Source organism: Coenobita brevimanus, chromosome 71 (genome assembly GCF_032717465.1).
Source record: "Coenobita brevimanus isolate Jiangsu-jjx chromosome 71, ASM3271746v2, whole genome shotgun sequence".
In the NCBI taxonomy this organism is placed as follows: Eukaryota; Metazoa; Arthropoda; class Malacostraca; order Decapoda; family Coenobitidae; genus Coenobita; species Coenobita brevimanus.
Genome location: NC_137024.1, coordinates 34,770,406 through 34,790,311, shown reverse-complemented (window position 1 = coordinate 34,790,311; position 19,906 = coordinate 34,770,406). Strand labels below are relative to the sequence as shown.

Below are 19,906 nucleotides of genomic sequence, written 5' to 3'. Positions count from 1 at the left end.
TGCTTTACAATTTTATAGAGCGTCATACGTCACAACTACACACATTATTAGTAGTTCACAGCACTTTCGGTGCCCCATGGGGAAATTCTTTTCTTCCCCAACCAAGCAGGCATAGAACAACCTTCACCTACCTCCTCGTTATCATCCTCGTCCTCATTCAAGTTGTCTTCCTGCTGTAGAGAGGCAGGAACACGTGCTTGGGATGTGGTTTGTGCTCTGCTACCCCTGCGGTACCTCACATACTTCATGTTCCTTCGGGACGGCACTTCCTGATCACTATTGCTGCTACTGTCTTCAGGCAGCACGTAGTCTTTGTCCACGACATCGTTGTCAACAGGCGAATCACTTTCACCAGTGAATAGGATGCTGTGGATAGCTTCATCGGAGAGACTGCAGTGCGACATGTTGCTCATGTCAGGGTCGGAGACGGAGTGGAAAAGCATGAGTCAACCGTGGGTCATGTGGGGTCAGAACGTGTCGCCGCCTGGTGACAAGTAGAGGAAGGTTTGACCCACATGCCAGCCAAAAATCAGCTGCCAAACTTGAAAAATGTTTCACTGATGACTTCTGCAATTGCACAAGTACACACAATCTCAGGTGTTACCAAGATGTGTCTTACGTATGGACTTTTGAAACGTCAATGGGATGGTGCAGGTTAAGCATATGTCTAGATGCAGTCGAATAAATCGCAAAAAAATTTGAAAACTCACGAGTCAGTGTTATCATCACGGACACAGGTAGGAACTGAGGGAGTGTAGGGAGAGCCAGAAGGGTATGGAAGAGGGACAGGAGGGGGGGTGGGGGAAGTGAGGCTGTGGGCAAGATTCTTCCCCTTGTGTCAACAGGTGGACGGGCACTTTTACCATACATTTACTCGTGGCTTGCGGTCTGTTAGACACCGGGTGGCCATGCCGGAACACTCACCGTGACTGGGGAACTTTCAACGTTCGGTAGAGGCGGACGGCCACTGTCGCCAAACATGTACAGTACCCTCGCGTCCAACACGGTAATATTGTCATGCATGGGTCCCGTGTTGGACCAAAAACGTGTTGGACTAACAATAGAGCTTATGGGGAAAAATGAATTATGTCAGCAACCCAAGGAAAAGTCACCCTAAATACCTACCATATACCTATACATATATTGGTACTACTGTAATTATAATAAATGTTACTGTACTATGAATGATAACTAACCTTTTAGGATAGTGCTGGTGGGCTTGCTGGGAATGGAAGGTGATATCCGAGGCTGTAGGTAGTCCTACTGGGTCCCCGAAAAATGGCTGTTGGCATCAGTAGCGGGTAATGGCTGCTGTTCCTCCTCAACCTCCCTCATAAATCCTTTGAAATCACATTCAGAATCACTATCCTCGTCCACATCCATGGAAGGTCCTGCTTCTGCCTGTTCTAGCACTCTTCTCTCTTCTTCCATTGTAGTCCCGTCTCGTCCATATTGTACACCTGATGTGCTGTGTACCCTTCCTTCTCTATGATGTTCTTCTGTAGAGCTGAGAATTCTGAGGCAGCAATGTGGTCTGCTGAAGCAGTTTCTCCATGCAACTTGGCCCGCCGTATCTCCTTCCTCTTCAAAAACGATGCAAACCACCCTGTACAGGCACGGAATGAGTTAGGCTGTGACCCAGTCCTCCTCGCAGCCACACTATAGAACTTCTTCGTCATCTCCCTGATGTTCAAAGAATCTACAGGAACACCCTCTGCCTCCTTCCTCCGTATGTACATACTGAGGTACCGCTCCATTATAATGACTGCTGGGTCAGTAGGCCTGCACCTGGAGTCAAGTGGCCCGCCTTCGTAAGCCTTCACTGCCGCCAGGATCTTGTCTTGGTTTTTTATTATTGTCCTCACGCTGGTTTCATTCATGTCGTAGGCCTTGGCGATGTCCACATTCCTCTCCCCTTTCTTTTTCCTCTCGATAATTTCTAGCTTGGTGGCCTGAGGGAGGTGCCGCCGCTTCTTGGGGTTCTCAGAAGGCTTCCTAGGCAACGTGAGCAGGGTAAAATGCAGTACCAAGGGCAGAAATTTAGAAAATGCTGTGAGAAAAAAGCACCGTCCAGTGTGAATTATGAGTGGAGCTGTGGCGGGAGAAATTTAAGCAAAATATCACGTGACAGCAGAAGCGTTTTCAATTGGGCGGCATCACGATCACGTCACGATAGCGGGCGGGGAAGGCTACTTGATCAGAAGTCTTCATTGGCTATCATCACCATGGGAATGTCCAGTATGGCCGTGTTGGACCGGGGGTGATCGTGCTAGTGTGAACTCTGCGGATTTTGCCCACTTCTCGGAGCTCTGTGCGTGTTATGCTAACACACTAGTGTTGCAGTAATTAAATTGTATTAAATAATACTAATTATTTGCTCTCCGTGCTGGACCTGAATCTTGCTGGACTAACGCATGTTGGACGCGAGGGTACTGTACTTGTGGCTTGTGATCTGTGCTCGATGGAGGTGGCAATTGGGAAAGACTTAGCCCCGTGGCCATGCGATATTAGACATTCGGTGGGGAATGCATATGGACGTTTTGACACCCCTTGAGGGTTAAATTCGTATTATTCAGGAGCTGGAGGTTCGCTGGGAGCGATAGGACGAGCGCATGACTTTGACCATTCAGTACAGGGGCAGAAAGATGTTTTAGCTCTGGTTGTGAGTTACGGACTACTTTCCGTTCATGGCTTGAGCCCAGCAGTCACGATACCGAATGTCTGAACATGTCAGCTGGCCGGCTGAATTTTTGGGGGACTTTTACGTCCAGATAGTAGCAAGTAAATTCAGATAATGGACCAAGGTCCAGCATCCAGATAATGAACACATCCGGATACTGAGCATCTGGATAAATGAGGGACTAGTATATATATATATATATATATATATATATATATATATATATGTATGTATGTACATAGCAATCTTCCCATTATCCGATGTAATACAGCCAAAGGCATGTCTGGGAAGTGGGTTCGCCTGGATAGTGGGCCCCTGCCTCCTGGACTGGTACTTATAGACCCTAACCCAGCCTAACTCAGAAAACCACCTACATAACTCCCTACCAGACATACATAGCACCTATTTAAGGTTCTAATCACACAAATAAGGGACACAAAGCATGAAATAAATGAAAAGGAACCAGCGAATGAGGATTTAGAGGTGAGTATGGAAAATATTTAGCAGTATCCAGGGTATTTACAACAATTCTGTGGCTGTTGCAATAACCCGACTCCTCTCAGACTCTGACAGTAATAAGGTGCACCTGAAGCACTCTGGAGAAGAAACGGGAGATAGTGGAGAAAGTAGATGCGGGGTGGTCTTCTTCCCGCATCCTCCGCGAGTTCAACCTGGCCTGATCTACTTTGTTCGATATCAAGAGATCCCGAGACAAACTCATGCAGTACACGGCTGACTTCTTGTCGAGAAGCAAACGCAACATGGAGAGGAAGGTGATGTTTACTCCCAAATTTCCTGAAATAGACCGATCCACGTTGATTTGGTATCAACAGCAACGTGCTGCTGGTGTGATGGTACGTGGAACGGAGCTGAAGGCTGCTGCTGAGAAGTTCGCCAGGCTTCACGACGCCCTAGACTTCAAGGCATCCAAGGATTGGCTCTTTGCGTTCAAGTTACGGCAAGGCCTTACCAACCATAAAGCTCATGGCGAAGCTTTGGACGCTAACAAGGATGGAGCTGACGAGTTTCGGGACAAGGTGAAGGGCTTGATCGACAGGGAGGGCCTCACTCTCGGTCAAGTCAACAACGCTGACGAAACTGGTTTATTCTATCGCTCTTTGCCAACGAACACTCTAAACGAGGAGAAGGAGAAGCGTGTACCTGGCCGCAAGCTCTCCAAGGAACGGATATCTGCTTTGTGTTGTGCCAATGCTAATGGCATGCACCGGCTTCCCGTTGTTGTTGGCCGTGCAAAGCAGCCTCGGTGTCTTCGTGGGGTGATGGATGTCCTTCCTGTCGTCTGGTACCATTCTTTGAAGGCATGGTTTACAACCCAGATCTTCAAAGACTGGTTCCACCGCCACTTCGTCAAGGAGGTCATCAATTACCAGACGAAGACACTGGGAATCCCGCGCGACCAGGTAAAGGCCCTCCTTCTCCTCGACAATGCACCTGCCCACCCGTGCGACAAGGACTTGGTGGCTGAGAATGGCCGGATTAGGTGCATGTTTCTGCCACCTAATATGACTGCTCTCATCCAACAAATCGACCAAGGAGTGATCTTGGCAACAAAGCGCCTATACCGACGGAAGTTCCTGGACGAGGTGATGGTTGTTCTCGAGGACGAGGACGAGCGCAGGGAGGGACGGGACACACGAGGCCAGCGGACTTTGGAAAACCTTCGCCGCTACAACATCAAGTCTGCACTCTACAACTGGGCTAGTGCATGGAAGGAAGTCCCTGTCAAGACTCTGGAAAATGGTTGGTCTCGTCTGCTTCTCGGAACAGATGTGGAGTACGATTTTCTAGGGTTTGACGTGGATGACTTCCATGCACAGCTACATACGCACGGCGACGATGTTGATGTGGACGATGTGCGTGAGTGGTTGGATGACGACGAGGGCGATCCTGGGTATCAGACATTGTCTGATATCGAGATCGCGTATTCAGTTGCAGGTGTCAGTACCGAGCTTGAAGATTCCGACGAAGAAGGCGACGATGATGCGGACTCCTCTCAGCAGGACACTACTCCAGCCATCTCCAGGCTGAGTGCACTCCAGGAACATCTAGAGTTCGTCCTTGACTACCTGGAACACCCGGACTGCAACAGGGAGATGGGGCCCTTGGGACTTGTGGAGGAAGTGAGTGCTTTCGGGCAGCGCATCATGAATCGTCAGAATCGTCGGTCCTTGCGTCAATCAACGATTGACAGTTTTTTCAGGCCCGTGACCCCCGCTGTGCCCAGCCCTGGCTCCACTCCGTTGCCTCCCCAGGACAGGACCTCATGCTCCGAGCCACAGCCCAGCACATCAGCCACGATGGAGTCACCGCTCGACGTGAGTTTGCATCTGTCTTCAGAGTCGTCTGCAGTGGGTACGCCATCACCACGATCCAGCGACGCACCCCTAGGTCAACTGCCAGTGATACTCTCGGACTCTGACAGTGATTAAACAGCAAGAACTTCTCCACTAGACCACATGGGAATTTACAGTGTTGTGCAGTGAAAAAAACAGTGTGTTGTGTTAAGGATTTACAGTTGTGAGTGAAAAGACTAATTTGGAACAAAATTTAACGTAAATAGACTTGTTTGTTTTTGCTTTAGAAAATTATTAGAAGAATGGGAAAAGTTAAAGTGCAGAGTGCAACACTTAGTAAGTTACAATGGAGCATTAGACAAGAGTGCACACTGTGAAGAGAATGGACTTCTGAGTGCGATTGACTAAGTTCAGTGCAAGACTTCATGAACAGTGTACTGGAAGTGCTTCAGGAAATCCTTCTTACTGTCAGAGTCTGAGAGGAGGCTGTTATTCATCGAGGTGGCCATGGACTTGCTGTAAGCAGGCAGAATGTTTCATACTGTACTTTTTTCCATGACTACTCTTACCTCAAACACCTCATTTTACTCTTTAATGTCCTTTATTGGTGTGAATAGGATGTTAGGAGCTATGCATGTGCAGTAGGAAGGTGTTTTTCTGAGTTAGGCTAGGTTAGGGTCCATAAGTACCAGTCCAGGAGCCAGTCACCAGAATGTTTATTATTGTATGAACCTACTTCTAAACCCTCATTTTATGCTTCTTTTGCATTTATTTCAGTAATTTATGTGCCTTATTGGTGTGATTTGGGTCTTAAATAGGTGCTATGCATGTCCAGAGGGAGTTGTATAGGTGTTTCTCTGAGTTAGGGTCCATAAGTACAAGTCCATAAGCTGGGGCCCAATATCCGGACAGGACCAGTATCCGGACCTGCCTATGGCCCTATTACGTCAGATATCGGAGGGATTACTGTATATATATATATATATATATATATATATATATATATATATATATACAGTGGTTCCTCATTTTTCAAGGCATTTTACTTCAATGCCTCATATTCGCACAAGAAAAAGTTTCCAAGTTGTCTCACACTGTGCGGATTTCCCTACATTTCGCTGCTCCAAGCCTGCAGCCGAAACTCAGCAAACGATGCATACCAATGCTCAGTCTAAGGCCTGTACCTACGAAATTACTAAGTATTTAAATCTGACTTCTACTTAAGTCAAAGGCTGGCATACTTTACTGAGTGGACTACTTAAGTGGTACCATCGATACTGCTTAGCGCTCCGCTCAGCAAAGTAAAGTACAAGACTCCTAAGTGGAGGAAATCTGGATGAAAAGCAGTGTATAGCAAAATTCTTGTGAATAAAACAATGAATTATTTCAGACACAGTGCATGACCAATCAAGAATTTGTTACTAATTTTACAAATAGGAGGTACTACTATCTTTTGTGTGTTCAGTGCAGAGTGAAACTTGAATTTCTTGGTAGTATTTTCCGTCATCCACGTTACGTCGTTACCCCCTTTAATTTATGCCGTCTGTAGTCGTTTCCCCATTAAAACCTAGACAGCTTCGTGTGATGTATGTTTCAAGACGTTTTCCTGGTGTTTTGTATGTGTGTGCTTTACTGAATGCATATGATAAATAATGGTTACCATGCGGCACAGCTAGTGCCGAATATAATGACAAAATTCGTTAAAAATCCCTTCACGACTTCACATCAACGAGTCTTTCAGTCAGTCGTTTCCCCGTCAAAACTGGTTAGATTAGGTAAGATTATGGTTGGTTCTCCATTCTTCATGCTTGTAAGATGATTCCCGGTAATTTTCTTCACATACTTAAATGTCTACACGATTATGGCAAAAGAATTATTACCATGGAACACGGACATAACTGAATTTAGGACAATAGTGGATCGCTTGCATGACCTTGGGTGGTCGTTTCCCTGTCAAAGACTGGTTTGGTTAGGTTATGGACAATACTCGTTAGATACACTTTCTTGTTGTATTCTGTTATTCTACACATGTATTCTAATTTGCCGTATGAATATATTACCAGATTATTACCGTGAGGCACAGCAATAGCTAGGTTTTGGAAAAATTCATCAATAATTGCCTGCATAATATACAGTAACCTCAACCTGTCCCGCATTTCCCCATCAAAACATGGACGGTTCCCCATACAGTACGCCTTAGGGAGGTTTCCCTGTTGTACATGTACTCTACTGCAGTGAATGACTGCAGTAAGGAATGATTACCAAGCGGCAGCGATAGAGCTGAATATTAGGACAGCATTCATTGTGAAACGTTTTCACAATCTAACCTCGCAAAGTCCCTTGGCTATTTAATACATAACCACTTATCTACTGAATAAACATAATGACTCATCTCCATGGACACAGCTGTAGCTGAATTTTAAGACAAAATTTTTTGCAAATCACTTGCATTATGTCACACAAGATTATTGTGTGGTTAGTGTGACCTACTGCTGTATTCTCTGATTGTTATTTCTTCTGCAAAACAGCCACAACATTTGCAACAATACGACTCAAGCCTTGTTATATTTCACTGATAAATAAGTTGTAGATGAACAAGGAAAAAATGTCACAGGGGAAGTAGACACACATAAGTTTGTTATTGTGATCGTAACATACCGTACGCACGATCTTCAGCTGTGTCATGCTATTATTTCTTAACGAAGAATCGTTACATGTTTCTCATAACACTATTTATGTTTGTTTTGATGGACAGATACATGAAATGGATGTAAAATAAAGCTTATCGATACTTAAGGAAGGCTCTCTTCCTTGTAGCAGTTAGTAAATTAATGTTGTTATAATTTCTCACTTCCTGCTGGTGACAAAAAGGGCTCATAAATTTATTGTGGTTTAGTTTACAGACTCTGATGTCAAAAATGAAATAATCTGGTGAAAAGTGGCAGTTTTTTCTTGGTTAGTAACATCGGGAGTTATGGTCCTCACTTCCCACATGATAAAGACATTCAAGAAGATACTAAAGGACAAGATCATTATGTATTTGAAGAGCAATGATCTGACAAATGCTCAGCATGGGAACCAGCATATCCACCCTCAACAGTAAACACACCTTCACTTGCGACTCAAGTCAGTCTTCACTTCATTTCTGGTAAGGATTTTTGGTGTTGCAGCTCTTTATAACGATTTTAATGTCTCTTCAGATACATGTTTCTTGTGTTATGATGTTTTAGCACTAGTAAACACTCTACATTTAATTCTGGATAGGGACTGTTTGGTGTTATAGTTCTTTCTGTTGGCGTTATGGTGCTTTCTGATAGGGTAGGTACGTGTCCCACCGGAACGCTCCTCTATTTTTCCCGTTGATTCTTAACTTCACACCACGACATTTCACATTTTGCGCAGTTTGGGCGGAACATCCAAGCACAGAAAAACGAGGAACCACTGTGTATGTATATATATATATATATATATATATATATAAAATTGAGATATATATATATATATATATATATATATATATATATATATATATATATACAATGGAATCTCATATTTCGATTGGCATATGTACCTAAAAATCACCATGATATTCAAATCATCGAAATTTAAACTGAACTTCTTTTGGGAAAAATTAGTTTGGGTCCGGGGCCCCCGAACCTAACTACCCAAAATCGTTATTTTTTGCCCACACCCCCTGTAAACGTTATGAACTATAACTGTGGTTAAGTAACTGTAGTTCTGCATTGTATTGCTATACTGTCAGCAAGTGTATACTTGGTGTATTTCTGCCCTTTCCTGTATTGCCATTTCTCCTTTGGCTGCGAAGATTTAGAGGAGCCAGGCTGCTCTCATCCATTATCACTGCTACCCGAAGAACCACTCTTGCTTGCCATCTTGAAACAGGTAAGTTGCAATGAAAATACAAAGAAAATACATACAACTAAATTGCAGTGAAATGCATGTCCACATATGGAAGGCACACGCTGAAAGCGCGGCACTTGGCTGTAGAGGACTGGCTGCTGGCAGGACAGTCGCAAGATGGCCGCCGACAATAAAGCATCGCCTTGCACATGGTTTATTGTTGTTGTTGCCTACTCTCATCCGGAAGCTCTTGTCCTTAACCCCTAAACCGCAGGCTTGTTTTGCTTTGACTTGTGGCTCCCGCAGGCATATTCGCGCTCCAACAGACTCTCTAAAAATATTTGCCAAAAATCAGTTATTAGTCCTAGAATATTAAAATAACATATGCTTATGGCACATACCTTCAGCTTTCTCCTGGGATGTTTGCTGAGCCTCCGTCGAGTACCGTAGGACTTGTGGAGACCTCTGAAGTTGGGTAACAAAGTCTCCACTTTACACTTCCCGACAACTCGTAATATGATTACCACAGCCTGATATTATCACTAGAAACACTATTCTATGATTCTCAAATAGTTTGGAATCCATATTCCAAAAAAAAAAAAAAACACTGTGAAAGCAATTAAAATTACGAGGAAGAGATCAGTAGGTCGGAAGTAGTGGAAGCGATGAAGAAGATTAAGCTGGGAAAGGCCCCAGGAATTGATGGAGTGTGTGGTGAAATGCTTAGGTATGGGGGTGAGATTGTTGTGGAGTGGATATGGAAGTTGTGTAGATTGGCTTGGGAAGAGGGAAGGGTTCCAGAGGACTGGAAATCAGGTATAATTGTTCCTCTGTACAAAGGAAAAGGGGAGAGAGAAGTATGTGGTAACCATAGGGGTATTTGCCTTCTTAGTGTGACTGGTAAAATATATGGTAGAATACTCATTGATAGGGTTAGGCATATGACAGAGGAGCTAGTTGGAGAAGAACAAGGGGGATTTAGGAAGGGAAAAGGGTGTGTAGATCAGATATTTGTTCTAAGATGTTTAGTGGAGAAGTATCTAGAGAAGGGAAGGAAAGTGTACGCTGCCTTCATGGACTTGGAGAAAGCTTATGACAGAATAGATAGGAAAGGTATGTGGAAGGTATTAAGAATATATGGAGTGGAGGGGAAATTGTTGAGTGCTGTGAAGAGTATGTACGAGGGAGCTAGGGCTACGGTGCGAGTGGATGGTGAGCTGAGTGAGTTCTTTGATCTCAATGTGGGACTGAAACAGGGGTGTGTAATGTCTCCTTGGCTGTTTAATATATATATGGATGGGGTCGTAAAGGAGGTACAAGGTAGGGCAGTGGATGTGGGGGTGGCCTTAATGAATGAGGGTGAGATTTGGAAGCTTCCGGTGTTGCTGTTTGCTGATGATACAGTATTGTTGAGTGAAGATGAATGGGAGTTGCAAGGTTTGGTGAATGAATTTGGGACAGTGTGTAGGAGGAGGAAGCTGAAAGTTAATGTAAACAAAAGTAAAGTTATGGTGTTTGAGAGGAATGAAGTCACAGAGTGTGCAGTGAGGTTGGATGGTGAGGATATGGAGAATGTGAGTGCATTCAAGTACTTGGGTAGTGTGATGAGTAAGGATGGAACTTTGGGGGATGAAGTACGTGAAAGGGTACAGCAGGGAAGGAAGGTTGTTGGCACACTGAAAGCAGTGATGAGAAATAGGGAGGTGAGTATGGAAGTTAAGAAGTCACTGCATGATGGTATTGTGATCCCTACCCTGACGTATGGAAGCGAGGCGTGGACCTTGCAAGAGGGGAACAAGTCAAGAGTGAGAGCAGTGGAAATGAGTTACTTGAGAGGAGCATGTGGAGTGACATGGAGGGACAGGTTGACGAATGAAGAAGTGAAGGAACGTTGTGGGGTAGATGTGGATGTGGTTGAAAAGATTAGGAGAAATACACTGAGGTGGTTTGGACATGTGGAGAGGATGGAGAATGAAAGACTGACTAAGAGGGTGTATGTAGGTGAGGTGGAGGGAGGGAGAGGGAGGGGTAGACCGAGGATGAGGTGGAGGGATGGAGTTGAGAGGTATATGAGGGAGGGGGGGGTGAGTTGGGGGGAGGGGAGTCAAATGGTGGGTGACAGAGTGACTTGGAGGCGTTTTGTCTGCGGCCACCCTTTGCGGGATTAGGGCGTCGGGCTATAGATAGATAGATAGATAGTATGACCTTCCAACTTGCGATCGTTCGCCACTGGTGTTCTGTCATTTATTATTCATAAAATCCCTCACACTTTATATTTCCATTACGATATAAAACTTATATATATCTACAGTCTTTATCCATAAGTTTCCTTCAGTAATAGTAGTTTATTGTCACTGTAGGCATTCAATTTTTCTTTCAGTAAAATACGTAGCATTCACTTTCTCGTCCTGTATACTAGCGTTGAGAGTGAATCTGTCACTTTCACCTTCACTTTCATAACTCATAGTATTCATACATGCTAGAGTGAAACTTTCACTTTCAATACTCCTAGTATATAAACTCATATTCTTATATTACTATTCATTTACATTTCTCATTTACATTTCTATTTACATTCTCTATTTTATTTACATTATTTACATTTCTATTTTATTTACACTGTGCTAGGCACTGTCACTTGCAGTAACTTGTAAAACTATTTTCCACTGTTCACTTATATTTACATTCACTGCTTTCACTTGCTGTTTACACATTATTTACATTTCCACTTGCACTGTTTTACTCACCAGAAAGATCGTAGTCACTCTCTATCATTTGTCAGCCCTTTACCTCTTTCCACACGAGGTTTAGTAGAGGGTAGAGGTCACAGGGCCCTTTGCATGGGGCTAAAAAGCGGCGGAATTTGACAGGTGCGAAGCCGACGTACTTTCACCTTGAAAGACGACAGTAAACTGATACTGGTGGCCTGCCTAGGGGGAGAGCAATACTGCCAACGTCAGCCTTGTGAGAGCTGCTAATATATAGCTATGAAATGATTGGCAGGAAATCTAGACAATACATAATAAATTAGGTAGTTCCAGGTGAATGTAAATATCACTTAGGCTTCTCCCTTCCCTCCTTATATACATTTTTAGTACGAGGCTTCTCCCTTCCCTCCTTATATACATTTTTAGTACGAGGCTTCTCCCTTCCCTCCTTATATATATTTTTAGTACGAGAATAGATTATACGGCATATTTCAAGGGGAAATAAACAGCGAAAATTAGCAAACAAGTGCACGTGAGGTGTTGTCAGGTGATAATTAGCCAATTCCAGGTGTATGGCACTATCACTTACCTTATTTCTTTTTTGTATATATTATTTGGTACAAGAATAGGGCATAGGGCTTATTTCAATCGATGAAATCAGTGGAAAATTCCATGGAAGATTTACTTAGCGTAGAATAAAGTGTGGTGGCCTGCAATAATTAGGTAGTTCCAGGTGAATGTAAATATCACTTAGGCTTCTCCTTTCCTTTCTTATATATATTTTTATTACGAGAATAGATTATATGGCATATTTCAAGGGGAAATAAACAGTGAAAATTAGCGAACAAGTGCACGTGAGGTGTTGTCAGGCGATAATTAGCCAATTCCAGGTGTATGGCATTCTCACTTACCTTATTTCTTTTTTGTATATATTATTTGGTATACGAATACCAACTCTAATGTATGGAAGTGAAGCTTGGACATTGTTGGAAGGACACAATGTCAAGAATGAGAACAGTGGAAATGAGTTATTTAAGAGGAGCCTGTGGAGTCACATGGAGAGACAAGCTGACGAATGAGGATATAAAGGAGCGTTGTGGTGTGGATGTGGATGTGATAGGAAGCGTTATGAGGAACACACTGAGGTGGCTTGGCCATGTGGAGAGGATGGAGGGTGAAAGACTGACGAAGAGAGTGTATGTGAGTGAGGTGGAGGGGGGAAGAGGGAGGGGGAGGCCGAGGATGAGATGGAGGGAGGGGGAGGCCGAGGATGAGATGGAGGGAGGGGGAGGCCGAGGATGAGATGGAGGGATGGGGTGGAGAGGTATATGAGAGAGGGGGGTGTGAGTTGGGTGCAGGGCAGTGAAATGGCGGGGAACAGGGCGACATGGAGGCGATTTGTTTGTGGCCACCCCAAACGGGATTGAGGCACCTGGCAATAGAATAGAATAGGGCATAGGGCTTATTTCAATGGATAAAATCAGTGCAAAATTCCAGGGAAGAATTACTTAGCGTAGCACGGCCGGGCAGGCGAGAGGAGAGGGTAATGGAAGGGAGTCAAGAACGTGGAGAAATGGATAAATTGTCAACAATGGATGGGAATACAGATGAGATTAGGAGTGCTGACTAGTGTTGGACATTCGCAGTACTGATAGATGATACAAGCCACCACTTGAAAGCCCGGGCAAATTCAAAATAGCAGAATCACAAAAGTGACGCCCCGCATTATGATCCCTTGCTCCCAAGCGTCACGAAAGTGACACCCTACGGTTAAGGGGTTAAATAACATGACTATTTTTTTTCTCAGTCTCTATTGTTCATTTCTATGTTGCTCCTTATATTCATAATTACCATACTTCTCTTCATTTCAGTATTCTGCTTACTGTATTTCCTACCACCTGTAATTCATTTTGTTTTAGTATTTCTACTATTGATTCTCTTCCTTTAATTTCTCTTGTTATATCTCCGAGTTATTAAAGTACTGATTAGTTAATAACAAGTATATTTATTGAATGATGGGGAATCGTCCAAGGTGCAAATTGTCTTCACAGGAAATCGTCCATGTTTTGACAGGGAATTATCTGACGGAGGAATTGCATGACGGTGAATTGTCTCGGAACCATATCATTGTATGCTTCATATACTGTATGAATAAATGATGTTGATTTTCATTCTCTTCTTGACACGTCACATACGATATTAGGTTAGGCTCATACTTTTTCTTATAATTTTCCTTCACTTCTAGATTTTGGTTCACATTAAAAATATTATCTTTGCTTGTTTTGGTTGGAGTCTGGCCCTGAGAGCACATGTCACAAACGATATTAGGTTAGGTTCATACTTTTCTTGTAATTTTCCTTCACTTCTAGCATTTTGGTTTGCATCAAAAATATTATCTTTGCTTGTATTGGTTGGAGTCTGGCCCTGAGAGCATCGAAATACGTGACTTTGCATCGAAAAGTAAGGTAGGCAAACCACTCCAAAATGCATCGAAATTTGATTCATCGAATTCTAAACTGTTGAAATTTGAGATAACCACTGTATACATATATATATATATATATATATATATATATATATATATATGTGTGTATATATATATATATATATATATATATATATATATATATATATATATTATATATATATATATATATATATATATATATATATATATATATATATATATATGTGTGTATACCGTATATATTATATTTGAAAAATCAATAATGGTTACTGTAACCCCTCACAATAAAATTACTTAAAATATATCATTATTAACAAATGTACAAAGACAATCAATCAGCTGCCGGCTTTCAAAAACTTAGGCTCTTCTCTTCTCGGAAAGAGATCAAATAGACTTTAGAAGACCATTTGTTGCTTGCATCTGAGATCCATGGATGGGATGTCTTTATGCATGATCGAGTCCTACACAATGAGGCAAAAGCAGTGAAAAGCTGACAAAGGTAAATGAATAAAGAGGAGTTAGTGTCACCTGGGAATTCTCCAGACCTCAGTCTTACTGAGAAGCACCAGAACCAGATGAAAATAACACTGGTTGTGTGTAAAACTGTACATCACATGTCTCCAACAATGAAGATGCGTCAAGTCTCTGGACTCAGTATATGGACCTATAGTACTTTACTGACCTATACAAATTCATGCCACAACATCTAAGAGTGATTTCCAAAGCTAAAAAGGGTGTCTTCATAATTTTATTTCATTCTCTGCTCAGGTGGCTCATAATTTTTTGTGGATATTGAACAAACATGCCTTGATCATACATAAGTGACCCAGACAAATATATTCAGTTGTAACACAAGCCACAACACACACAGGTCATTCATCTCTATACCGTATACACCACACCAATAGCAACCAAAGCTTAAGAAAAAAAAAAAAATCCGACACTGATCTTAAACTCTGACCACAACCAACTATACCCACTAAAAAAAAAAGAAAAGAAAAAGAAAAAGAAAAAATCTTACAGTGAGTGGGAAGAAGTAGTCTGACAAAAGGAAAGCGGCTGCATAAAGAGGCACCACCCACACCCGGTGAAGCGTGGCCTGCCAGCAATCCAAACCATTCTTCAGTGGCTCCCCTTTCAGCATGTCACAGTACACACGATATTTGTAGTAAGGACCTGCAATGGGAAAGACAGATGAGCAATCATGTTCCTGGTACGAAAGTCTGAACTAGTACTGTAACCAATTCTATTCGCCAAACAAATACATCGCTTGTATTTGCATTTTTTATGATTCCGAACATCTACCAATTTTTCTGTCAATATCAAGATATCGGATACGGATGGGAAAATCATTAATACGTCCTTTACTGAAGATTTTGATCATTGCTTAGCCTGATTCTCTGTGAAAGAGAGTTGTTACCTTGTCATTGTTTGCATAATAAAGAAGAGTTATTGGAAAAAATTACAGGTTCAGAATAATAAGTGAGAGAGAGAGAGAGAGAGAGAGAGAGAGAGAGAGAGAGAGAGAGTACACCTAAGGCAGTGAGTTGCGAGTGAGGTATACTGTGCAGTGGTGGTGTGTAAGTGTGGTGGCCATGTAGGTTTCTGTGCATAAATGGTGTACAAAGTCACTAAACACACAAACTGTCCATAACCACTAGTTCCTACATTCATTATCTAGTCGTAATTTTTAGTCATTCTTTTCCCAGTAGTACTGATAATGAAGTAATTTACTGCATACATTAACCCGTACAATCCCAACGTTGGCATGGTGCCGACAGTAAAAAAGTCTCGATTAATCCCAGCGACGTGATGGTGCCAACAGCAAAATTCGAGCACTGTAGCACATCTCAAACTGCTTCAATCTAGCTAATTTTTTGCTAAAGAATAGCTTAATGTATTGGCAATACTGTGTCCAAGCAGCTGTAGTACTGAGTTTGGTTCTGCATGGCTGGGTAACATCAGTTTGCCACTGTCCGTCATAGCGTCAGAATATCGCAAAAACCACGCCATTTTTCCGCCTCGGGCTCAAGGAGGCTGTTGAAATTGTCACATGGACCCTTCTGTCCCTTTATTTACTAATTCTTCAGAAGAGGAAGACCTGGATTACTTCTGGGGAGGAATATGAGCCAGTGGAGAAGGATAATGAGAACAGGGAATCCCCCATTCTCCTTCCCCGTTCTCTCTCATCCCGCCCAGTTGGGTGGGAAAACGTCATTCACAGCTTGGGAAACTGGGCTAAAAACATGACAGACGGCTATCCTGCTCTTATTTCTCCTACAAGGAGTACTTTTTTTCGGTTTTCCTTGATTTATATGTCCTTTTGAATTGTTTTATGCAATAAAAATTTTTTCCGTTTTTGGTCAGTGATTGGGTGGGTATAAAATTGCAAAAATGCCTGGGATGGTGCACGTTAAGAAGGTGGAAAATTGGGGCAATAAAGGGACAGTAACTCTAGATCAGGTAATGAATTGACATTTGGCAATTTTATTAAATCTCAGCTTCTGCTCTGAAACGATCTTTTGGTTGGAGAAAAAAAAAAAAAAAAAACGTTACATATAGATCTCGCGTAGGCTTCTTTATCACTAAACCATACAAGCAGTGCAATATTATATCTATATATATGTATGTATATACAGTAACCTCTCAAATAACATGAGGGTTAGGTTCCTGGAGAGGTCGTGCTAGTTAAAAACGCGTTATTTAAACATAATTTTCCCATAAGAAACAATGGTAATATTGGGGGTTACGTTCCTGGACTCTGGGAAAGTCTAACCATTTAGGGAGTTATGCTACTCTAAACTTAAAAGCAACAATATTAATTCGAAGGAAAATCCACGTAAAAAACAAAAACAGTATAGCTGGGGAGAAATAAACAACATTTGAGCCCAAGTTGGGCTGAAGCATTGTTTACTTCTCCCCAAATACATACTGTTTTCATTTTTTACGTGGATTTTCTTTCAATTCTGCTTCATTCACGGCATTTTGAAAGTTCCTCAACATTATTAATGCATTAGTAGGTCATAAAAACACTACAGTAAAAGCAACATTTTCATTACAGTAAGTATGTCACAAACAATAACAATACACAGCCTCACTTCACCTGTGCATCACTCGTCATCGGCTGCTGTCCCTCCTCACCCCTCTACCCAACTCCCGCCGCTCCCCACCCGAAATTTGTTGTCCCTCCTCGCTCTGCTGTCTTTCCTCTTCCTCTTCCTCTGACTCCAGTGCTACTGGTGATAAAGATAACTGCCTTAAGTTTTCTGTCTTCTTCATAAAGAACTGCTCTATCTTGGTCTGAGTAGTTTTCTTCTTTCTGTTCTCCAGCATCAAGTTGTAACAATTTAGATCTACCATCACTCTCCTGGCCAAATTTTGTCCGAAAATGAGCCCAATTGCTCAGAATGGGGCCAAACTTCATTTTTGAATATTATAGTTTGAATAAAACTTGTTTATGGAACAGACAAATAAAAAATTGTATTTATGCATAAACTGCCACACACGGTCTATCAGCTCGGGACTGTCCAAGGCGTGCGCGGCTAATATGAAACCATCACGTACGTGTAAAGTTGAGTTAAATCAAGAAACCCTTGTTAGTTAAACATATCTCCTTAAATATTTGCTCATGTTAAAATGAAAACGCGTTTTTTAAACTCATGTTAGTTGAGAGGTAACTGTATATATATATATATATATATAGTATATAAGTACAGGGCAAGTAATCCCTGTACTATCCAAATGCCCACTTTCCGGACACCCTACTTACCGGACATTGTGGGCCTGGACCTTCGGAACCTAAAAATGGCCAAAAAAAGAAAAAAATCCCCCCAAAATCCAAATTTTTTCCCGCCCATAATTTGAAATCGCCACACGGTACCAAACAGCTGTTTACACCATGGCCCCTTCACCCCTTCCTTCCTCCCCCCTCCCCTGTCAGGGTTGCCATTTGGTATTTCTCATTGCCAAATGTGGGCCAACTCGGTAATGAAAAACTCGTTTGGTAATTTTTTCATTCATTGCCAGACGCCATGTATCCCAAACAGGGTGGCCAACGGCTCAGAGTTAATTGTTTTACAGGGAGGGGCACTAATCCTCCACCAACCCCACTTGACATGTAGGGATGCCAACAGCATCTGGTGTTCCCAGGCGGTCACCCATCCAAGTACTAACCAGACCCAACGTTTGGTAATGAATCAGAATAATCCATTACCAAACGGATATTTCACATGTATGGAGATGGTGGATTGTCTGCTCTCTCTGACTAATCTGGTAGCCTACATAGCTTGAGAATAATCAACATGCTGTTAATTATAAGGAGAGTGATTAATATTCCACTTGAATATATAATTAGTGAAGAATAAATGTTAGCTTTGTGAATTTGGTAATGAAAAGTTAAATTTTTCATTCATTCATTGCCAGACGCCATGTATCCCAGATGGGGTGGCCAATGGCTTAGAGTTAATTGTTTTTACAGGGAGGGGCACTAATCCTCCACCAACCCCACTTGACACGTAGGGATGCCAACAGCATCTGGTGTTCCCAGGCGGTCACCCATCCAAGTACTAACCAGACCCAACGTTGCTTACTAATGAAAATTAAGGAGTTTGGTAATCTGGCCAAGTTTCGATCTGGCAACCCCGCTCCTCCCTCACCACCAGTTACCGCCTAACTGTCATCACGAGTGGATGCTTATCACAGTGGGTGCCGCACGTGCTCGTTTTTGTGAATAAACAGCAATACCTCACCACTAGACCACACGGGAATTTACAGTGTTGGTCAGTGTTAAAAAATTAGAATTTAGAGTGCAAAGAATGAACTGTGGAGTACAAACTGGCAGTTGAAATTGGCGTGGTGAAATTAAGAGCAGAATGTGCAGTGTTAAACAATTATAACTCACAGTGCAAAGGATTACTGTAAGTGCAGCACAATGCTGGATTACTGTACGAGCTTCAAGAGCATTTTCACCACTTCTAATGCCTTAACCCGTCACATCCTGAGCTATTTCGCACCTCTGACACCCCCCAATCCCAAAGTATTTTCAAAAATTTTTTTTTTTGCTAAAACCTCCGGTTTTGGTGAGAAACATCGAGAATTCATAAAGAAATCGCTCACCTGATGTTTAAAATACTCGATCCAGGTACCAGTACCTCCGTACCTGACTGGGTTTTCTAACAGGCAGGCACCAAAGAAAACGAGCTCTATGGGAGGGTAACTATTTCACACCACTCATAAACGGTATTTATTTATTTACTTGGTACGAATTTATATGCAGTATGAGAGTATATTGGTTTTCAAACAGTAATATAGGCATTATAAGCATTGTTTCACTCACTAACTCATCACCATACCTGACCTTCTTTTGCCACATTACCTGATCATTATTTCAGACTGTTTCTTCCTCTAATGCTATGTAAACTTTGTCCTTCACACTGTCATCGATTGGGGAATCCCTCTGGCCCTGAATGTCTTTCCTGGCCAGGTCACTGGTAACAGGTGAATTGCCTAGACAATGGCGTGAGAGGGGGAGGGGGGAGGTTATGCGGTGTAAGGCATTGTCCCTGCTTGGCATCTTGCAGAGGAATAGAGGAAGATGTCCCGTGTATACATACAAAAAATCACGTGCGAAAATTGAAAATTGTGCAAATTAGGGACCTTGCAATTGCACGACGTACCAGTACGTCGTTGGGACTGGCAAATGCAAAATGTTGCAACGTACCCATACGTCGACGGGACGGGGTGGGTTAAGAAGGCGTTCACAGACATGCTGTAAGTACCCTGGCTGAGGTACAGTCACATCTAATTCCTCATTCTTTGGTTCCTCTTCATTTATTTCATGCTTTATGTCCACTACTGGTGTGAATAGGGTCTTGAA

General features: G+C 42.4%; 1 protein-coding gene across 1 annotated transcript in view; it reads right to left on the bottom strand.

The window, feature by feature from the left end:
- frj (membrane bound O-acyltransferase domain containing farjavit) overlaps window positions 1-19,906 on the bottom strand; it is a 179,931-nt gene that overhangs the window by 105,429 nt on the left and 54,596 nt on the right. The window contains exon 4 of the mRNA XM_080277842.1: window positions 15,053-15,207. Within this exon, the coding sequence (XP_080133968.1) occupies window positions 15,053-15,207 (155 nt within the window). The remainder of the gene's footprint in view (window positions 1-15,052; window positions 15,208-19,906) is intronic.